The 22,909-nt window shown below is 33.6% G+C and overlaps 2 protein-coding genes across 8 annotated transcripts in view; both read right to left on the reverse strand.

The window, feature by feature from the left end:
- Positions 1-21,436, reverse strand: part of LOC132702862 (E3 ubiquitin-protein ligase TRIM37-like) — a 31,016-nt gene extending 9,580 nt beyond the window's left edge. For 2 of the 7 annotated variants that reach the window (XM_060671701.1, XM_060671700.1), the window contains exons 1-11: positions 18,750-19,321; positions 18,278-18,543; positions 15,231-15,441; positions 15,029-15,175; positions 13,211-13,380; positions 11,903-12,112; positions 10,573-10,752; positions 9,767-9,881; positions 9,440-9,702; positions 9,130-9,388; positions 2,540-2,654 (exon numbers count right to left, since the gene is read on the reverse strand). In XM_060671701.1, the coding sequence (XP_060527684.1) occupies positions 2,540-2,654; positions 9,130-9,388; positions 9,440-9,702; positions 9,767-9,881; positions 10,573-10,752; positions 11,903-12,112; positions 13,211-13,380; positions 15,029-15,175; positions 15,231-15,441; positions 18,278-18,543; positions 18,750-18,800 (1,987 nt within the window). In that variant the 5' untranslated portion in view covers positions 18,801-19,321. Of the gene's footprint in view, positions 1-2,019; positions 2,159-2,539; positions 2,655-9,129; positions 9,389-9,439; positions 9,703-9,766; positions 9,882-10,572; positions 10,753-11,902; positions 12,113-13,210; positions 13,381-15,028; positions 15,176-15,230; positions 15,442-18,277; positions 18,544-18,635; positions 20,329-20,379; positions 20,508-20,558; positions 20,844-20,899; positions 21,033-21,085 lie in introns of those variants that run through there. The other 5 variants (XM_060671705.1, XM_060671702.1, XM_060671703.1 and 2 more) reach the window with 5 other exon arrangements.
- Positions 21,437-21,678: 242 nt separating this feature from the next.
- LOC132702864 (peroxisomal targeting signal 2 receptor) lies at positions 21,679-22,871 on the reverse strand. Its single transcript, XM_060671706.1, has one exon. The coding sequence runs from the start codon at positions 22,762-22,764 to the stop codon at positions 21,814-21,816; it is 951 nt and encodes a 316-aa protein (XP_060527689.1). The 5' UTR covers positions 22,765-22,871; the 3' UTR covers positions 21,679-21,813.
- Positions 22,872-22,909: the final 38 nt, after the last annotated feature.

Below are 22,909 nucleotides of genomic sequence, written 5' to 3' on the forward strand. Positions count from 1 at the left end.
TTTATCTCTTACGGTTTTAGGGTAAAATTTAATTTAGTTTTGGTTAATTTACCTATTACCTAAGTATTACTCATTCCATTCCATTTAAAAAATCGAGTAAATTTACAAAATGCGAAACGTGGTAACACTGTAGAATATTGCTCACTTAAAAATTTGCTTTACACAGATAGAGCAGTACTTCAACTTCTATTTTTTATTTGGCATATAGAGAATTCAAAAAAATATTTAAAATACTTTAATTTTTCAAGAAAGAATCTTAACCGCGACTGAGGTCTTTGGATCCGCACCACTAAAACAATATACAAGCAGGTACAGATTAGAATGCGAACTAATTTCAGTGAAGCTCTAAAGAAGCCAACAGAATGATTGGCGAAACGTCATCAAGTTTAATTTATAAGCAACCGGTGGAGGATCCAGAAGATCTGAAAATAAACACACTCGCTATGCTAGGTTCCGTTTATGTCAAAAAATGAAGAAAAAAGTCTCTGTATACATATACATATCATATATTTAACCTTGATGAAGAGAGGGAAACCTTCGCCCTTTTTCTTTTGTATTGTATGAATTTTATGTATTTTTCTGCCAGTATTAATGTTTTTTTCTTTTCTTTTTTAAATCTGCGTTTTCTCTATTTTGGCCAATAAGGACTATTTAATTATTTATTCATAATACAGGGACATTTTGTGGTAAACTTTTTTTTTAAGATCTTACCAATTCTCAGAACGGATGTGGGTCATTTTACGTGGACCACACTGTAGATTTTATATGTACAGAATTAAGTTGTAGGATCATCAGACAATTGGACCACATCTTTTTGGGTTAGTGTGCTATACATGTAGATACATATTTTTGAAAATAACGTGAACAAGTGCAAACTTGATAGATAAAAATGCTAAATATTTAATTTAATAGAAACAATGTGTTGGCTTTGTTGGTATAACATTCAAATGGCTTTAGGTTGCCATATTCTGAAATGGGTATAGGGTGTGGTTTACCACGTGAAATTAGGAAATTGTGTCTGGTGATGGTAAGTGTAAATTTTAAGTAATTGGTATTGCCTTGTAATATCTAGTCAGTTATCTCATTTCAAAACGGACACGCGATATATGCAGTGTGTTCTACGGTTTATGGAACAACTAGGAACTAGGCTTACGTTTTGGTTAGGTTTTTTACTCGCTACCTACTTAAAATATATTTTCAGTATCAAGTGAGACAAGCGTAGATACTTTCATCGGTTTCGAGAAAATAACAAGCTTTTTATGAACGATATAAAATCATTTCTAAAAAACCTGAAGTTAAGCCAAGGCTTTTATAAAGCAACGTTTTTACGTTGCTTAATAAATATCATTCACCTTTTAATAAAAGCTTTAACTGCGAAAAATTTTAGTTGGGAGACTTATTGACTTACCACGCACCTTTATAATTCAGCGAAAATTTTGTAAATGTTTTAGAACTTCAGCGAAAAAAACTTTCAATTGGCATAAAATAATAGAAAGTAATTAAATCTCGAAAACTGCAATATTGTGATTGCGAAAATATTTTAGATTGTCACGTTTTCGCATAACGTGACATCAATCGTGAGACACTCTGTCTTTTCCCATTATTATGTTCAGGAAAAACTATACAAATAGCTTTAAAAAATAATGAAGGCCATTTAGAAAGATGAATTTTAAGAAGTTGAATTGGCAAACTTTTCAAAACTGTTTCGTTATATTTTTCAAAGTACCAAAGGTAATTAAATGCGCAATTTTTATATGGAATACTGTCAGGATCAACAAGGCACAATTTTGCCTCAATTTGTATCACCAGAGAAATAATGACGAGAACAGAATTTGAAGCACTGGCCATAATCTTATATTTTAAATACATAATCTTAGAATTTAGAATGGAAATTAATATTCCAGTCATCATCAATCCTAGAACTTTCAGAAAAATTTTGAAGAAATGGTAATTATTGGATAATGTAATATATATATTTTATATAAAAAAGTTGTATACAAAGGTTTGATAAAAATTGTACTGATATTCGTTCAACCATGCATGGACATATTTTCAAGTGGACCTGCAGGCTGGTCATCTTTTTCAGCAACTTGATTACCGGGTTCGGGATTTTCACATTCGTATGAATCACACGAGACATTTCCACAGTCTCCATGACCTAAATACAATTCCTGCGTCAGTGTCATCACAATGTGTTTGGTTTAAGTAGCCTTTGTCATTAGGTATGACGTAAACAGTGAAGAATTAATGCTGTCAAAGATTCAGATTACCAAAAGGTAAAATTGCATACATAACATGAAAAACATTAATTAAAAGATTATCCTTGGATCACACACAAATACGAAGATCCGCGAAATGTTGGAATAATAATAAAACAATACTTATAGTGGCACACAGAAAAGAGAATAAAAGACTTAAAATCTCAAGTAGAAAACAATTTTTTTTTTCATAAGTTCCAAAGATTAAAAGGCAGTTTAAAAGCAAACGAACTAGTAGTATAACAGAGAAAGAAAGTCGCCTTGTGCCTTAAATTACTTACCAGACATTGTTTCAACGTCAACATCATTTTCGTCATTAGAATTATCGCCAGTACAAGCAGGAGTATTGTCTCCAGGTTCAAACCCTTCGATAAGAGGCTCTGGTTCGCTAAGATCCTAGAAGAAATTTATAGACCCAATAACACAAAAATTATATATATAAAAGGCATTAACATCTTGTGTACCAATCACTAACGTTATATTTGAAGATAAACTCAAAAGATAAAATGAAGAACAATTAATTCTACGTGAAAGTCAATAGTACCAATACTTTAAGCAAGTAAAAATTCTGAGTCCAAAAAATTATGGTTTGTGGGACAACCTCAGAATATCTTGTAAAAAAAAGTATTTTACAGTAACTTTTTGGGACTGTTAATGGTTGAAAAAAAAGAGCTCACATTTCTTTGGAACAAACCTCTAAGTTATTCAGAGGATAAGAAGGGTGGTCAAAAATAGGAGTGCTCATAGGTCAACATTAAAAAAAAAGGGCTAAAGGCTTTTAACACTTCATTATCGATAAATCATGGAAATATTCATTGCGGGACTGACAGCTTGCTATGCAAAATGTAAAATATGAAAAAGTCGGACCTCATATGACTGTACTTGATTGAAGTACCCGATTGAACTTATTTGGGGAATTACAAAAAACTATTAAAACCCACACAGTGGCAGAGATGGACATACTCAAGATGCTTGGTTAAAAATCTGGCAAGAGGTACTGGTAACTGTTGCCAATAAAATGTGGAAAAGTTCCACATCACACATATAGACAGAATGATTGACGAGTGGTTTAACAGGGAACAAGTAATGGCAGGCAGTAAATTAATTATTAATGTTGACGAAGACTAGGGATTCTAGTAATTTCATTTACTCAGAATTGTAAATACAAGGGTCACTTGAAAAGATGGTGGCACTAGTTACTAAAACCTAGTGATCCTAATTGTGCACCTCTAGTTATTTACCTGAGTATAGAGCTGTCATAAGATATTTGTTTTCAAAAAACAATACGCCTATGCAAATTAAAGTCGAGTTGGACTCTGTGTATGGGGACTCTGCATCGTCATTTACCACAGTGAAATTTGAGGCAGCTGAATTTAAACGTGGTCGTAAGAGCTTAGGAGATGATGAACGTTCGGGACGTCCAAAATGGTGTTAGACGACCGTCGAATTAAGGTAGGTGAGATCGTAGAGGTTATGAAAATGTCCGAAAAAGGTGTTTGTCACATTTTAAATTATTATTTGAGCCTGAGAAAGCTGTCCGCGCGATGGGTACTGCATTTACTCATATTAGACCAAAAACGTGTTTGAATGAACCTCTCCAACACTCTGTTAGCGTAGTTTACGCGCAATAAATCCGAGTTTTGGTGCTGATTAATTAATGTAGATGAAACTTGCATACAATATTATACGCCCGAATTAAAAATATAGTCAAAACAGTGGACTGCGAAGGGGTAACTGACTCCGAAAAAAGCAAAAACTGTTTTTTCGGCTGGGAAAGTGATGGCGACGGTGCTTTTTGGGATAACCATGGAGTCATCTTAATCGATTGGCTTCAAAAAAGAAAAACCATTACAGAAGCATACTACGCATCATTACTCAAAAAGCTCACAGAAATTGCAAAAAAAAACGGCCACGTTTGCAAAAAAAAACCTCACCAAGACAACGCACCGTCTCATACCTCAGCGGTTACGGCTTGAACTGCTTGACTATCAGCCTTACTCACCAGATCTAGCCACAAGCCGATTCTTTGTGTCACCCCATGTGAAAACTGCGCTGGGAGGACAAATATCTTCGTCAAATGAGGAGGCAATCACATTCGTGAACAATTATTTTGCGGAGAAAACTGCTGGGTACCATTTGGACGGGTTAGAGAGATGGGAGCTTTGCTGGGAGAAGTACATAGAGTTACAAGGAGACTATGTAGAAATATAAAAAAAGGAGAACAAATGTCTTGTATCATTGTTAGGTAGGAAACTTTTCAACCCTCGTAAAATAATTTCCATGTATTTAAATATTCATAATATTTAATTATTAATATTTAGAGGTAGTGAACGTTACTGTTATGTTTTTGGTTTTTTTAATATGATTGACAAATGAGCAAACAAAATCGAGTTGGTAATCAATATCTATACAATCAAGCTATGAAACATTATTTATAATGTAAGTAAAAAGGGTTTACATGTTTAACAATATAAAATCAGCAAAAGAAGTAAATGGCGGCAACGCTGTATCGACCGAGCTTGATAACATGGCTAAAATATTATTTGGTATGAGCTACTTGTTAGAGTACTAGTTTTTTTTAAACGTCAATTTTATTTTAAAGTTTCTATATCTAGTTTTTGAGATACTGGCTGCCTACATTTGGAAAAAGCGTTTTACGGATATCTGGGCGAGAGGAAAAAAACACTCTTATTAGGTGACATCAAGTACAAAATGATTTTGTGTTAACAAAGTATAATAAATATTCAATAGCCCACTGTTGCTATCGAGAGCTTTTTACTTTGACTACAAGGTCCAGTCAAAAAAAATATTTGTTTTTATCCATTCTAAATGACGTAAGAAGACTGACTGTCTTCGTTTCTCGTTTCTACTTTATGTACAAATTTTTAATTTCCGAATTTTTGAGGGCATAGATATCGTCTTTAAACATTTTTTATAATTTTTTTATTAAAGTGGACCAAGCCTAGTAATTGTTAAACGTTAAAAGAGAAATTATATTGAAACAATTATAATAGCAACAATAATAATAAATAATTTTAAAAATTGCTTTTTTTGTCAGGTGTTTATAAAATTATTACAGTTACAGTTAGAATAAACTAACTTTTGAAATGTGCGAAAATAATCGTTGTCGCGACTTAATATACAGAATTTTTTTTTGTTTGTTTTTAAATCATTTTTTAACCCGCTTCGAAGTGACAGTAAAATTATCTGGTAACAACTTTTTAAGTGAGAGCCTATGGTTGGCGCCAAAAGTAACAGCGTGTTTGTTTGAGTGCTCCCAAAGATTATAGATAATTCACCGATTAAGTCGTGTAATCCGCGGTGATTTCATTTTTAGATTGTTGATTTAAGACCCAAGCACCATCTGAGGCGGAGTACTTCAAGTTAGTCTTGTTGTGGGCTTGCTTTTCCCTCGTTACCGCTTTGCCCGTCCGATGTGCATGCGTATGCTTTCACCCTTGCTAATTTAGTGTAGGCTTTTATATGAGTTCATAGAGCGGGGAGGAGAGACAGCCTTCCCCCATGATTCTACTCACATTTATAACAGAGTTAAAACAGAACATTATAAATACACAGACACGGGACCTTTTAGTGTGCTTGTTGAGGGCACATCTGGAACTGTCGCATCCATACACCCCATTCGACTTGGGAGGGAATTAAGGAAGACTAATGTAGCAGGAATATTGAAAATAACAAGGAAAGGGCGAAATAGGCTAGGTATTGAGTTTTTAACCAGCAAGGCTGCAAACGAGTTTATAGAAGACTTAATCCAAGTAGCTAAAGCAGACGCAGAAATATTATCAGTCAGAAGAATGGGAAGGGTGACAAATGGGAACGCAACAGAATACATTCCAACAGAGACATTAGTTTAAACATTCCAAGGGAAAAGGATACCTTAAGCCATGGATGTCGAATATCACAAAGCAAAAGTTGACATATACATAGGTCAGGTTCTACAGTGCAAGAATTATTTAAGATGTAAACATTTAGAGGCAAGAAAAGATGCTCAAAATGTCAGGAAGAATACTCGGAAAATGAATGTGACTTGAAAATAATAACATGTGCGCCCTGTGAGGAAGGTCACAGCTTGCTATCCAGAAACTGCGTCGAATGTTCAAAATAAAGAAAAATCATGCAAATTATCTCCTTTGAAAATATACTTTTTTATGGAGCGAGAGCCAAATTCCCAAAACAAGGGGAATCACTTAAACAGAACTCTTCAAGCAGCATGACTTACAATAAGAATGAAAGGGAAACACAATTTTATAAATAGGCAAGAACGTCAAGAGAGGGCAAATCAGAATACGACTATTTGGAAACATTCTTATACAACAATGACCAAACTCCCCAAAAGGAAGCAAGAAGTCATACATTCGCCGCCTGTTGACAAGAAGTCTCTAAGAGATAATAGACGTCAACAGATAGAACGCCCACTCGGGGCCATGCAAGTAAGTCAATTATTGATTATATTGATATATTATACAAATCAATATCGTGAGCTGGAACATTAATGGTTAAAAAAAATAGCAGATCTGCAAAATCTTATTTCCCAACATCAAGCAGATGTAATTCTTTTAAATGAAACGCATTTACGGAGATAAGACAAATTCCGCATGAAGTTGTACTCAGTTATTCATCAAGATCAGGACGATGGTTATGGTGACTTAGCCTATTTATTAAACAAAAATGTACCATTTATAGAAAAATCAATTATTACTGAACAAGTTCCAAGCAAAAGAAATTTAAACCATATATATTTTGGGTGTGTAATGAGGGAGCAACAATGTCAGAGAGCCTATGCCACAAAGTCGCAAAATTGCCATAGTCTCATAAACATTCAAGAGCTATCAAGAACCCCACCATCCAAAACATTAAACACACTATTAGAAACTCTTGAAAAAGATGACATAAAGATTCAGTTAATGTTCAACTGTCAACTTTAGTTACATAGTTTATCTACTACCCACGGCTTGTTCCCCTGTGTACTAATGCATTGGTCGCCGCAAAGCGAAAAGTATGTCTTTTTTGTAGTCCTTACATTTATCATTTGCCCTTTATCAGACATGTGACTACAGAATGGTATAGACATCAAGAACCAGAGGCATATTTGGTGCGCCTTCCATTAGGAAACCTATTTGGGCGGCCGTCTAACCAAAAGCGAGCTCATCATCAAGAAGAAGCTTTGAAGCATAACAGAAATATTTGTTAACCCAAACAATTACTGGATCTTGTTTATTTTTATAAAAAAAAATGTTTAAAGACGTCTTCCAGAAAAACATGGACTTTCTCAAAAATTATTCACCCGATCGGCAAAATTTTAGAACCAGAAAAAATAAAAGATCCGGGTCATTTTTTCGATTATATATATAGTTTTTCAATTATCGACAAAAATCTAAAAGATTGTACTTTTCCAGAGTAAATTATTAGGCGTAAATCAAAATTCATAAAAAATACGGCGAATTGATTTAAACAATATTGTAGGCAGCATCAAGAGCTACAATTTTTGTATTTACGGTTTTCGTCTATCACATATCCACAGGAGCATGATAGAAAAAGCAATCGAAAGCAATCTTGTTAAGTTTTATTCTCTTATCCCATGTTTTTTTCTATTTGATTGTAAGGTCAGGTTTTTAAGTACTACTTATGACTGCCCTTTATGAATTTTAACATATTATAGTGAATAACGTACGTTGCTTAAAAAACTCTTGGGTGTATTTGTATTTATATAGAAAGACTGTTGTGCAATGCAAGAACTCCTCACACCAAATTTTTAAATCAGTATTAGAACTAATGACGGTATAGCTCCTGGCTCTGATTAGATACGGAAATAATAACTTGTAAGCGACAGTAACTTGGAAACTTTCACCAAAGTTTTTAACTCCATCCATAGAACAGGTAAAATTCCAAAAGATTGGCTAACGACTGTTTTCGTCCCTAAAACTAAATCTAAAACGATGCAATACTTCGAGACTCATCAGCCTCATTTATCATTTACTTAAAATATGCCTAAAAATAATTCAGCTTCGAATATACTGAAAATATGAACCGGATATGGAGGACGAAACATTTGCTCTTGGAAAAGACATGAGTGCACGAGATGCGATATGTAACCTTATAATTCTATTACAAAAATGTCGAGGATTATGAGAAAACGTTCGACAGAGAGAAACGACCTAGACTTGAACGATATAAAAATCATTGGAATAAAATAGCTACTGTCAGAACGGAATGGAGAACAACGATGCGGGTAGCAATTAAAAAAGCGATAAGACAAGATTGCATTCTGTCCTCGCTTTGTTTGAACATATATTCTGAAGAGATCTACTCCCAAGCTTTAAGTGACAGCGAGTAAGGTGTTAACATAAACGGAGAGATGTTACAACTGAACATCCATGTTTATAAGACTAAAATTATGGTTACTTAAGAGTAAATAACGAAATGATACTACAATTAGCTAAATTCAAGAATCTTGAGGGTTAGATTGCTGAAAATTTGGATCGGGATGTAAAGGTTAGACGACTCACGACAACTAAGATCACTAACAGGATATACGTTATTTGACTGGTAAAGAAGTGGATCAAGAAGATGGATAAAAAATTGGAGGAACCACGCAGACAGAATGACAAATGATCAGTTACTTAAAATTGCAAGAGTGGAAAAACCAAATAAACCTCGACCACCTATAAGATGGTATGAACGCTACGTCATCATCCCAACTGGTCCTGGGAAAGACACTTAATATAAATCGGGGATTAAATAAAACAGCACTGTAATGTACTAAAATTTTTGGGATGAAGTCCATTTTCCCATGTATTTCTTTAAATTTCTTTTTTTTGAATTTTAATTACTCAATAAATAATGTCGAACTTACGCTTTCGCTGCTGCTGCTGCTCAACATCAATGAAACTGCGGAGTTGAGCAAGTTGGGAGAACTGAGTGATACACCAAGACCCAGCAGTTGATGATGCTCCCGACTAGTGTCGCTACAAGAAGTCTCGTTTGACTTTTTACTGATGACGTTAGTCTGAATGGACGACACGGACGTCGATGCGCTACTAACTGGCTCGTTCGTTTGTGATTTTGACAGACAGGCGCACTCGCCCGTTGACACCTTGGCGGTCTGAACGGCACTAAAGTTTTATTAATTAATAACGGATACCAACTTTTTGGTACCTTCATACCTTGCATTGCACTCTGATAAATTTAATTTTCTTTGCAGGTTAGCTAGTTCCGAGGAGTACGATTTTTCGGCTACGTTACTTTGGGACGTCGTCGGTACAGATGAAATTATGTGGTTATCTAATACTATTTCGTTAGTAGTGTTGACGGGTAAAGGTTGCAGATTGAAGACGCTGTTCACCAAAGCGATATTTTGGAAGTCGTTTTGCGGATTGCAACCTAACGATGCCGCTACTGCGCTTCTTGACAATTCTGCCGCAAGCCTCTATTAAAACACCACAGGCTGTAAAATCCATCCGATATGCAGATACACAAAATAAAATACGAACCTCTTTGGATTCGGTTATTTGGGAAATATATTGGTTCTGAACGGTCTGAAGCTGGTTTATATACCACTGCTGATCGCGACACCTTTGATAAAAAGTTGGAGCACGAACTTGAAACCTGTAGAAATATTGGAATAGGTACCGTAGAAGCAATACTTATAGGACAGGGTTAACAACGCCATATGAGACGTAATTTTTTGATGCAAGGTTCTTCTTTTTTCTTCTTAAGTGTAATTAATTACATATACATCAAAACCCGTTTTTACAATACAAAATTTGATCTTTGTTAAAATCTAACACAATTTTGTTCTTTCAAGCAGTAGAATGATAGATAGATATTTTATTTTCGCACGTCAACAGGGCATGGTCAAGACAAAAAACTGTAGTTTTAGGGTAATAAAATGTTCTTAATTTAATAACAAACGAACGCAGAACAAAAAATGTACATCCGTGTGCCTATTCCATGTGACAAAAACTATTGTTTGGATATTGGTCCAGCCAGGTTCTTAGTCCAATCGGGTAGCACATTAAACAATTATATTCCAAAATACTTATAACCACGATTTATTTTTGGATTTTTTGTTGCGATTTTAAGAGATTTCTGCGACCATTATTGTTTTGTTATAAAAATAATGAAGTATTGGAAATTTTAAGCATTGCATGAGACAAAACCTCCTTGGATGATTAAAAGTTTGGTTATGCCAGACCGTTCATGAAGTTTAATCTTTTAGTGTCATTGTTTTAAAGAAAAAAAGTATTGATAGATTCACCTACAAACTAAGTTGAAGATATTAATACAATCAACTGACCTCAGCACCAATGTATCCAAAGCCACATTAAGGTAACCCTCACTGGCGAGTAAATCAAGTCTGAAAAATCGGTTGTAGCCCCAACATTCCCCAACTTCAAAATCAGATGCAAACTCCCTTACAATATTTTTTGAAGAATCTCGGCTTGTCTGATGCACCATTTCCACCCTATATTCGTATCTGAAATAAATAACGACAAATTTTATTTAGAGGGAGACGGGAAATAATGGGGATTCTGTTCTCTATTACACAGGTAACTACTATTAAATATTTAAAATACTTGTTCTGTTTGAGTTTTATGAGGATGGTGAATTCGTTGGCCAGGGGGTACTTTTTGAAATAATTTTTTTGATTAATAATTTCACACTGATGTTAATTGAAAAACATTTTTGACAATGGTAAATTCTTGTGCTGCCTATGATTGCAGTAACCTATCTATCTCACAAAAGATTTTTTTATTTTGGATACCTATTCCACATTTTCTGATTTTGGTTTATAAATAACTAATAACTCATCAAGGTAATCGTAGCGATTGCGCTTCGAGTTAAGAAGAGATTTCTAATGTTATTGTTAACTTAGCAACCACATTTATAGTATGTTTATCGACCCACAATATTGATCATTCCGTATCATTTGAGTCAAAACGTGTTCATTGCATTACAAATTGCGGAGAAACTGCAATTTTTGGTTTGAAAAACAAAGACATTGCAAAATCGGTACATTAGGGATTTTAGTAATCCTATTGAAAGACCAAATGAAACATGTGTATAGTTATTTCGACTTAAGAAAGAGGCCAGCAGACATTTGATGGGCAAAATAAAGTCATATCATCGGGTCGGTCGTAGGGAGTTGATGTATAGTTTATTGTTACTTCTTCTAAAACTGAGTACTATTAATTGAATAATTATGTGCGTATTTAAGTCTTTTTTGAAATAAAAGTACTGAAAACATCAATACTGCTGTTGTCTGGAAAAAGAAAAAGAAATTTCTTTGAAACGATACAAGAGACCTAAATATTTCAAATTTCTAAGTGTATCAACTTGTGTGCACCTTTTTCTGGATAATGATTTCAGTAAGAATTATATATAAAGTAATGAAACGGGAACATTCTATTCTCCCATTTATATAAATCAGTAAATTTGACTCACTTTTCTATCAGGCGGTTGCGATTCCAAATCGGGTTTACTACTTCATAGATCCAAAGGAAGACATTATCATAATATATTCATAATACAGAAAATTTTGACAATATTTTATTTTATAAAGTTTCATTTTAATACAAGTATTTTGAATCAAAGAATTTCAATTGGAAAAATGGCAACCAACTTACTTGGAAGGTTCAGGATAACCTGCACTTAATTCCAGAAACACAGACAAATAGTTTCCTCGTACCACACCATTACCGTCCGGATAAACTTTCAGTCGCCAACACAGACCATTGCAATGAAGTGGCGTTGAATAAACGGGATCAGCCTTTCTCTGTAGCTGCGTAAAGTTGTGCATAACAAAGGTGCTAATGCTGTATGCTGGGACAATTTCGCTGAAAATATAACATTGCAATAATAAAATTTATAATGATACTATATGTACTAAATTAGTAGCAAATCCTATATAAAACAATATAAATTTAATGTGTATTCACACGATCGCACGTCATTACAAAATTAAACCAAAAATCATGAGCAACACCAGGCCTTTATCAGAATACAGAACATTACGAAGTCTAAACCGACTATTAAACTATCTATTAAATATATATATTTAAATTTATTTAAATATTACATACTTATTAAATCCGAATACTCGGAAATAGACTTAGGACGTCAAAAACAAACTACAATAGCATTAGGGGAATTTTAATTTTAATGTCTTTAACGTTGTTGACTATTTCCAAAGAATTTTTGATAAAAAAAATTGATTTGACAGCCGTGTGAGATTCTAAATATTTTTTAAGAATCTTGTTAATAGTTAAACCGTTACAAAAGAACTACCTGTCATTTTCAGATGATTTTTTTAAGAGGCATGATTTAAAAAATTGGTTTTTGAACTATGTTCTAAGGAATCAATGGCTTATTTGCTGGAAAGAACTTAACAAACAATAAAATCAAGTCACAAAAAACTTACAAATCTAGAGTCTACAGGCTAAAATGTGTATCATGTCATAAAATGTTATCAGACAAACAGGTACAACATTCAAGAAACACAACTAACCAAATAATCAAAACCAAAACCAGGAAATTTTGATTTTTTACATATACTCAAACTAAATTTTTCAATCCAATCATTTAAAACCTTTCATCCAATGTTTATGTATCTGACATCAAATATGACGGCGTGCCACATTTAACAATTTTGTTAAAGAAAGAAAATTAGCATATCAAGCCAATTTAGGTCCTTAAGGAGCAAAAAGGTTAAGCAAATTAAGAGATAGAGATAGAGACACTTTTGAAATAAACATTTCACATATTGATTAAGGACAATCAATATGCGCATGCGCGAGTTATTTTAAAACTCGCTGCCAATCAATTAGCCCTTAATATCTACGCAACCTCGGTAGCCTAGTGGTTAAGGCGCGAGTCTCGAAACTGGAGACTGTGGGTTCGAATTCCACCGATACCGGACGTTCCACTATTTTTACCTATGAAAGTCCGCTGGTACAGGTGCTGTTACGAAACTAGTCATTGGTTTCCTTCGGATATTGTGAATCATTCTAGACAATTCCGAACTTTTTGAGATCAACTCGGACCGGGTACAAGCGTGTAATTGATGCTCAATTTCGTGAAGTAAATGTTCCAATTGTTCAGTTTCCTAGAAATCAAAATAAAAAAATTTTCACACTCATAAAAAAAAGGCTCGTCTTTATTGCAATAGATCTCAAACAATTAATTATTAATTATTTATTATAATTTTTACCTCGGCGTAACACTGATTTCCTACTTCAAAACAAAGCATAATAAAGTTGTCGATTTTCAAATATAAATTTATTCTTATAAAATTCACTTCTAGGAGTGGGTATCTATAATTGTCTGGTCATTACTGTTCTAGAGTTGAGTTTTAAAGTTACTAATAAATATAGCAATAAATTGTATAAACGTGCAAGCGAATGTCGTTAAGTTTTTCCCTATAGAGAAGATTTTATTTGAAGGCTTTAAGGATTCTATTGTAAACCACATTTAAGATAATATAAAATTATTCCATAGCACAAAATCGGCTATATCATTAATAGAAAATTGCTCGTTTAGATTGGCTTAGTAAATAAGATTTGTATATAAATATCTTAGTTGTTAAGAAGTTAATGTTAATGACCCGAACTTTTTGAAAGAGGCGACAGGATACAGAATATTATCAATTATCAAAACGACATTTTCTCAATTCAAAAAGTTTCTTCTTCAACAATCTACTTCTTTTTATCTTCGATTATGACTATGTGGCAAAACACAGCACGTGTATCAAGTGGTAAGTTATGAGAAGTGCAGGCTAAGACAAACAGCTTTTTAATTTAAAAAAATTGATTTAATCAAGAAATTAGTACAAATTTTACAATATTTCCATCTGAATGGTTAAAATATAAAATGTGACGGGGTGTTTCAAAATGGTATCAGACATAGGGTAACTTAAATCAGAGACAAGTTGCGTATCCACGAGTCTGAAGAGATTCTGTTAAGGCACTAAAGGTATGCTGTAAATTGGCGGAAGATAATATAGATAACCTTCATTTTTCGTTTTTTTTTTTAATATACAAAAATTGTACAAACACGTTCTCATTATAAATTTTTCTCTTTTGCAGAAGATCTTCCCTTACAATATTTGGCTGTTCTTAAACCATCATAGACTTTAATTTTTTTATTCAACACCTCATAGGCAGTTTTAGACTGCCTTTTTTATTATCTTCTTATAATATATATTGTTATACCAAATTACTGTTGTTTCAAAAATCTGAAATATTAAGGATATTGGGTGTTTGAAAAAGATCGTATTTGTATCAGATAATTTATTGAGATTGTTAGTTTTACGTAGTTTTGGTTTTAATAATTTGATCATCTATACACATATCAGTAGTGTTGACCACATCTTAATTGACTGGTCAAAATGTTTTAAATAACATCTTGCAATTGTAGAGTGTTATCTATTAATATTTAATAATATATATTTTATAATAAATTATTATACCTCTGTAATGTCCAATTGACCTATAAGGAATACTCGAATATGATAGTTAATGAGTCGGAGAATCCCAATAAAAATACGGACTCTATCTAGTTCTCAGAATGACGTGACGGCGCGATAACGCACAATATAAATAAATAGATATAAATTTCAGTGTATTTTAAAAATTATTTCGGTTAATTGACACAAGTAAAATTGACCGGGGCCAAATCCACAGCAGGTATAAAAACAAAAAAAAATGTGCATATAGCAAAGGTACAATTTGAAACAAACTAAATCTGTTATCTACCTGCGTAAGTGTGTCTTTCTGTCCCATTAGTGTTAACAGTTTGGTTTTGAGTTGAGAATCCAATCTTGCAATCATAAGTTCGACGGCATTTCTGATTTCTCTGACCCTCTCATCCTTGGCAGATCTAACAGATTCAACATTTCTCTCCTAAAATTGATGTATTATTGACTGATGTGTGTCTTGGCGCCAGTTGGAAACTTGCCACTTCTTGAACGATACTTATAAGTTCCATCAAACGACGGCGCAACTGCGCCACTTCATCTTTAATTTGGGTAACGTGCTGTTCATAGACCTCGTCTAACGGTTTAAATGTGTGTCCAGAGTGTGTGCCACCCCACAACGCACATTGATGACAAATACAACATCTACAGGTCCAGCAATAAACGGATAATTTTTCAAGATGTGTTGAACACCTGCAATAGCAGTACGATAGTTTTGGTTGGTTTATAGTTGTTTCACCTTAGAAATGTAAAATTTTATAGATGTTGCTTTATGAAAAAGTAATAATAAAATAAAAGTAATAATACTATACTATTACATTTTTCGTAAACTTTAAGATTTTGGTCTTTAACACCGGATTTTCTCCTAACTGATTGCCAGTGTAGAAATTCATTAATTACTGTCAAGCTTGGACTGTTGGTCAGGCGGACCAAATCGTTCCTCCATTTCCTTCCATATTCCAAATTTAGAATATTTTTGAGCGCACCATGTTGCTTTCATGTTAGTTGTGTTGATATATTTACAAGTACTATCTTCTATAAATTATATACAGGGTGCCCGAAAATAACGTTCGAATGATTCTTGAAAAAATAAGAAAACTTTTTCATATGAACATGGATCTGGAAATACATAGTTGTCAAGTTACAGAGTGTCAACTTTGTATAAAATATTGCAATCTTTCTAATTCTAATAACCGTTACCCAGATTTCTTGGAACTTTACACTTTTATCTGTAATTGATAACTTATTCCTAACTAAATTAAAATCATTATTGTATTTTTATTTAAAAATACAACTTTTTATCTCTTTAAAAGGTTTAACACCTTGCAATGAGGTTAAAATATGTAGGTATTAAAATAAAAACATCAATTTTTTTTCATAGTTGCTTCATAAGTTCCATGAGCAACCAAAAGTCCTGTCGAGTAATATTATTTTATTCAGTATATCTGCATCTTAAAGATGCCTTAATATTCATTTCAAGAAATGACCAAAATACACTTTCCAAATTGTCGACTTGTAATAAATTGTTTACCAATTCATCAAAATATGTGTATCTAACAATACACTACTATGTATTTTTCTAGGATTATTTATATACCAGTGTATAGCGTATTTTGTCTATTCCAGCACTTTCTTGTAGTGAAAGAGCTTTCATAGGTCCATGAAATACATTTTTTAAAATTATTATTTTCGTCGTATCTATTTAAAAATTCAAAAAAAAAAACTGCATCCTACTTTGGCACTGTTCGTCACGAAGGTTATGGGTATTGCGTAATTTAAATGCAGTGTAAATATATACATTTAAAAGTGATTGGATTGAATTGCGAAAAATACCTCTCTGCCGATAGGATAGCCTGTGCGTCAAAGAACTCTAAGACATTTGTTTTGATTTTCTTCATTGAATGCACGTTTATTCCGATATACTTTTTGCCGGTTACCTGTTTTTTTCAAATTTTTAACTCTTGCAAATACAGTCTATCAACAAAGTCTCCATACGCTAAATATATTTTGCCGGTAAATAAGAGCTTTCAATATTCGTGAGTATTAAATAAAAAAAAAGCTATATTTATATCCAATAACTTGTTCTTTAATAATTGAACAAGCAAGATCTTGAACCCATAGTTTATTAATCTTAATTAATCGACAAATATTTTCTGAAGTTATTTATTGATCATCAGAATTGGTACAACGAATAATTTGTGTTAGTAAAATATCTTATTTAATATGTTGTGGCATAACCGTGAGCCTTAATTATAGCTCTAAGTCCATTCGCCATACTAAGAACTAGTTTCCTGGTTTCTTCGCTAGGTAGATGATTCCATTCTTCTATATCCCGGGCCATAGTCGCTTTCTTGCTGAAAATTTTGGTTTTGTTCCCGCCCCGCTTTAACTGTTCCAACAGATGTTCTATCAGATTAAAATCTGTTGACTAAGGAGGGCTACTCAGTTGTTGCCGAACATTATATATTAACTATTCCAGCACCACTTTAGGCGTATATTTGGGAATGTGATCCTGTTGAGACATGTAAAGGTCATCTAGTCCCAATTTACAAATGCTAGGCTTCAATTATTCTCTCAGTATGTTTAGCTAAACATGCTGATCTTCTGTATTGTTGGACACAAATGCTCAAGTTTAAATGCTGTTATTGTTTCTGTCCATACACTCCTTCACCCATCTGTCCAAAAATATTAATTTTTGTTGTGTCAGTGATTATCACGTTCTCCCAAAACTCTCTATATTTTGTAATTCAAATTCCAATCGTTTTTTGGGATTTTGTTCTGAAATGAAATGTTTTCTGTTTGTTATTTGTCCATTGTACCCAGCTCTATGCATACAGTTCCTCACAATTTGTGGATTGACTACTTTTGAGAAGTCATCCTTTAGTGCCATAGCTAACTCAGATACACTTAACTTCGGATTATTCAATATTTTCCTAACTATGAATGCTTCTTCATAAACAGTTCACTTTTTTGCTTTACAATATACTGACTTGTTACAAATCTTTTACCAATAGTTGAAGCAATCATGCCATAAGATTTTCCTTTCCTCCATAAGTCTATAACAATTTTTCCTAAAGAATTTGGAATTTCACAGTTTGTTTCATTCATTTTTAATAAAAGCTTTTCACCAGTAACCACTACTACTTTTCAGATTCAATATCTTTTGTAAATTTTCTGTAATAAAAACCCCTCTAAATACATATTAGCCATACCATGTACCACAGATCACAGTTCCTTCTGCCCATTGAAGCCAGACCTATCTTAAATTTTGGTGTCAGTAACATAAATATGTTTCTGCTTTATAAACACAAAGAGCACCTTTCTAAACATATGTAACAAGAAACATCTTGAGAATATTTTAGAATAACTATTAGTTGAAGAAAACCTTCAATTGACTTTATATTCTACTCAAACTAACCCTAGATTGGTTCACCTCTATGGGTGCATATTTTCTGTAAAACATCCAATTTTTGTCTAAGTATTGTCCTCTGAACAGATATGATGCAAAAATGTTAATGATTATGCTCACCTGTCTTTTTCACCTTCATCTGCCCTGGAAGTGTTTAGACTATTAGCTTGCAGTGTGTCTAATTGTTGGGTCACTTCCTCAACCCAGCGACAGTTAACTAACTCATGCAAATGTAGAGATGCTCGACAATGTGGACATTGAGATCTTTGTTCAGTAAGCCACCTTCTTATGCACACATAACAGCACAATTTAGAACAGTGAGGACATAGATGAGCATCGCGGAGTTTTTCCATGCAAATGAAGCACCGAAAAACCTCTGAAAGGGTCTAGACCAAAAATTAAATTTGGGGCGTGCGTTATATTACAAATTGTTGGCTATGTTACAAGTTGTGTTTTAAATTTTGCAAAATAAACTTACACATTCTGAAGAATTGTAACATTCCATTTTTTATAAAAAAACTTTCAATTTTGACAAAAATGAAAATATCCAAAAACATTTCCTATGGCAATTTGATTTGAAAAAACTACTAACCTCCATGCTATGCTCCTCGTGTTTAACAGGTAATTGGTTTCTTGTTGCCATTCGAAAAAATCGCCGTTATACCAAGTCTTCTCCAAAAAAATGTTAGCCGAGCATTTTGTCTTTGTTTGGTATACAAATCTTTTGTGTTTTGCAGGAGTGGTAAAGAATCATGGAAGTAGTTATTGACATACAAGAAATAAACAAATATTTGTGATATAAAATTGTACACTGTGTGTGTCAATTAATTCTTAAGAATAAACCACAAAACTACCAAAACTTTAAATACTTATTTGTATCCAATTCATTTTTAGTTTGCTACCCGTTAAATATAAATGAACCTAAAACCGCTTATGTTTCTCATCTACGGCCTAAGAAATTTATCTATGCCATGGACATTGACCACATGAAACATCAAAGAGTACAGAAATGTGAATCTTAAACAGCTTTCTCTCTTATTTTTTCGTTTACCCTTTACAGCCGCAAAGGGAGATGTACGTATTACGTAGCTCAATGGAAGATTTGTCAATTAGTTATGTTGTTCTGTTATAACAATTTTCTTTTCACATAAAATGGATTGCATTAAAAGCCAAGAAACATTCAAATAATGCATGAAACTTGAAGATATTATTTTTTGTTAATACCCTTTTTACTTTTGGTTCTTCTTCTTACCTTCTATGACCACGAGTCGCAAAATCGTGCTGGCAATTTTTTTAGATTAGTATCAACATCTAAGCAGGTTTGGATTCTATAGTGAGCATTGCTCATGACTGTTTAACCTCCGCTCTTTCCCCACAGAATCCTTTGTAATCGTCGCATAAGTTGTGAAATCGATTTGAATTGTGTGGTTTTTGTTCCCTAAGTGTTTTGTGGAGGTTTTAAAGTGTCTAATCATTGCCGGCCCAGCTGTTTTTCCCCTCCACGCCGAATAACGGCAGAATGGGCCAGAATGGTCCAAGGTGGAAGCGGGGCTGACCGTTTTTTGTTATCGGCCAAAGTCCTTTTTTTTGCAAGCTGAGAACAAATGTTAATAGCTTTTTTATGTTAGTCTGTAAGCAAAAGAAAAAACTCGTCGATAATGGGCGAGTGGCGATGGCGAACTTGCTTAACTGTGTTCTAAGAAGCAAAGTACATCTTAGCATACCCAAGATTACTATGATTCGCCCAAGTTGCAGACATTGGAGATTAGGAAGTTTTCGCAAGTGCAATATAGTGGATGAGCATATAAGCTAGATTTGATTGGATTGTATTTTAAAAAAATCAGTTAAATAATTGTATACAATCATGAAGTATTTCTGGCCCTGGAAAACTATTCTGTGTTCCTGGTTTGGTAACAGAATCCGCAGCTACAAAACACGCTGCTGTTATGGCATTTTCAATGCTTATAGCATTATTGCTTGATAAAAAATATGCCAGAGCGCCGATAAATGCATCGCCAGCCCCTGTCGTGTCAATGCTTCTGACCTTTGGTGCATGGGCTCGAAAATATTTTCTTTCACTATTTATATATAGTGCTCCTTCAGGACCTAAAGTGATAAGTACACTGCGGCACCCTTTAGCCAACAGATCTAGCGCAACTACTTCTGCTTCCCTGTAAAAAAGCTCTTAATTCTTAATTAAAATAGATCATTATGCTAATTACTCTACATTGGTTACAGGCAAACCTGTAAAAACTGATGCTTCCGATTCATTAACGCAAAATATAGTTGGTAATTTCAAAAGGGATGGATCATAGTGTGACAAAGCAGGGGCTCCATTCAGTATAGAAATCTAAAGTTTAAATCTTAAAATTTCAGTTTGTTGTTTAAATTTAATACTTACACCCTTAGAATACTGGAGCGCCTTTAAAGCTACATTGACAGGGGTTTCGAGTTGCAACACCACAACAGCAGCTGAACTTATTACATCCCTGGCTTCCTTAACATCCAATTCATTAAGTTGACTATTGGCACCGCTGACTATTACTATCTGGTTTTCCCCATTATCCGCCACACTTATTTGTGCAATTCCTGTACTATGATTTTCAGTAATTTTGATATATCCTGTATTCAAACCCGCACTTTTAAGATGTTCTACATATTTGCTACCCCAAATATCACCTCCAACCTATAAAGTGATTTAGTGGTCCATCAATTAAGAGAACAAGGGACCTTGAAACAAACTCTAGCCACTAATGTGGTTTTCCCTCCTAACTTAGCTGCTGCGACACACTGATTGGCGCCCTTACCGCCAAAATTGGTGACAAATTTTGTGCCATGAACAGTTTCGCCTGGCTGTGGAAGGCGGGGAGTATAGCTATCGAGAAGAACGTAAGCATTACATGTGAAAAAATCAGGTTCTATCCATACCTTACAAAATCGATCATACATGATCCTATTACCACGATATTGTTCGACATTAGGAGTGCAAGTAAGTAAATCTGCTAAACTGCCAGATATTTCTGTAATTCGCACACAAAATATCGGCAATGTTTCTAATTTAGTACTATCATTGCTATATTGTAAAGCACTTATCAATAATATTTCGTTATCAAAAATTAATTAAGTGCAATAGATATAACAAAAATATATAACAAGCAATCTTCTTTTTACAAGTGGGTAAGTTCTCAAATCCACATACCAGATTTAGAGAAAATGTGAAACCTTCTAACTAGAATATAAATCTCCCACTTATGTCTCTAATCTGTGACTACCAACTGAATAAGTAATTAAATCTCCATGGAGATATATTACACCAGGAGGACATTGTCATTAATGAAGGGGTAAAATTACAAGTATTTTAATTATTCCTGTTGCACTTATTTGCAATTATGATTCCCTCTTGTTTTTTCAAATATATAATTGCAAACAAGCGAATGTTGCTACACAATATGTCTTAATAGTTTATGCCATATACTTTTTAAATGATTTGAAATACAAAATGAAATATCTGAGGACTTAGATTTAAGAGAAGGTATATAAAATCTTCCAATAAAAGTATAGGAAAAAATTTATCAAAATTTTATTGCAAGTGCTTTCTAACATTCAGGAGTACCTTCGCCACTTGTATATGTGTTAGATTTTTATAATATAGCATTTTATATATTACTTAAACAATTAAGGGTAAAAACTTTTACAAAGCTATCCCATGCACAATCTGCGATTTGACCCTTCCTGTGTATATTCCAATCTAATCCATATACAAATTCCGAGTGATGAGAGAAAATTTCCAGTGCTTTACAATTTTGATTTAAATCCCATATTTTAGTATTGAAATCATAACCAACTGATGCTAATACATTTAAGCAATGGGGTGAAAATTGTATTCTTTTTATGGGACATAAACTTGCCTTCCACTGAAATACAGGTTGTGTTATTTGTCTTATATCCCATCCTCGAATAAGACCATCACTTGCACCAGTAGCTATGAGATTATGATCAAATTTGCACCAATCGCAACATAAGATTTCTGCATTATGAGCTTGAACTGAAATAGGATTCACAGCATCTAAACAATTCCAAATGTTTAAAGTTCCATCTGCTGATGCGGACGCAAAGCAATTTGAGATGTGAGGAGAAAACAATGCAGTGTAAACTATGTTGGAATGCTTAAAAAATGTGTGCAAGGAATTGAGTCTGTTTGGATCCCATAGTTTAATTGTATTATCCCAAGAAGCACTCAAAAATTTATTCTCTTGTCGGCATTTGCTCCAATCAACGGAATAAATTTCTGTTTTATGTTCACTGTAGATGATAGGTTTTACATTAGGAGCTTGAAGATTCCATAATTGCAAAGTTCCATCACCAGAGCAACTAACTATTATTGCAATATTCGACTCGGACCAAACCACATCGAAAAGTCCATCTGACCAGTGCAATTTTAAATATTCTTTAGCAATAGATCCCTCATTGTCGATATTTAGAATAAATAAAGAACCTTCTCCAGCGAATCCAAAGTCCCGACTAGTTGCAACGATTAAACAATCAGAGTTGTATGGAGAAAACTTAATGCTGTATCCATGTCGATCTTCAGTACAATATGAAATCATAACCAACAGTGTGTTATTTTACAATGAAATATATTTTGTTTTATGTTAATGTTACACATTTTAAAGTGCCTTATTAATTACTTCTATTGGGCAAGCGTAGCAGCATCGTTCGGTCATATTTCAAATAAAATACGTTCTTTTTTCT

The sequence above is a fragment of the Cylas formicarius genome, unplaced genomic scaffold (assembly GCF_029955315.1).
Source record: "Cylas formicarius isolate icCylForm1 unplaced genomic scaffold, icCylForm1.1 PGA_scaffold_6__28_contigs__length_40554024, whole genome shotgun sequence".
In the NCBI taxonomy this organism is placed as follows: domain Eukaryota; kingdom Metazoa; phylum Arthropoda; class Insecta; order Coleoptera; family Brentidae; genus Cylas; species Cylas formicarius.

Coding starts and splice junctions, on each gene's coding strand:
- LOC132702864 (XM_060671706.1), bottom strand. CDS start 22,764: ATGATTTCATATTGTACTGAAGATCGACATGGATACAGCATTAAGTTT.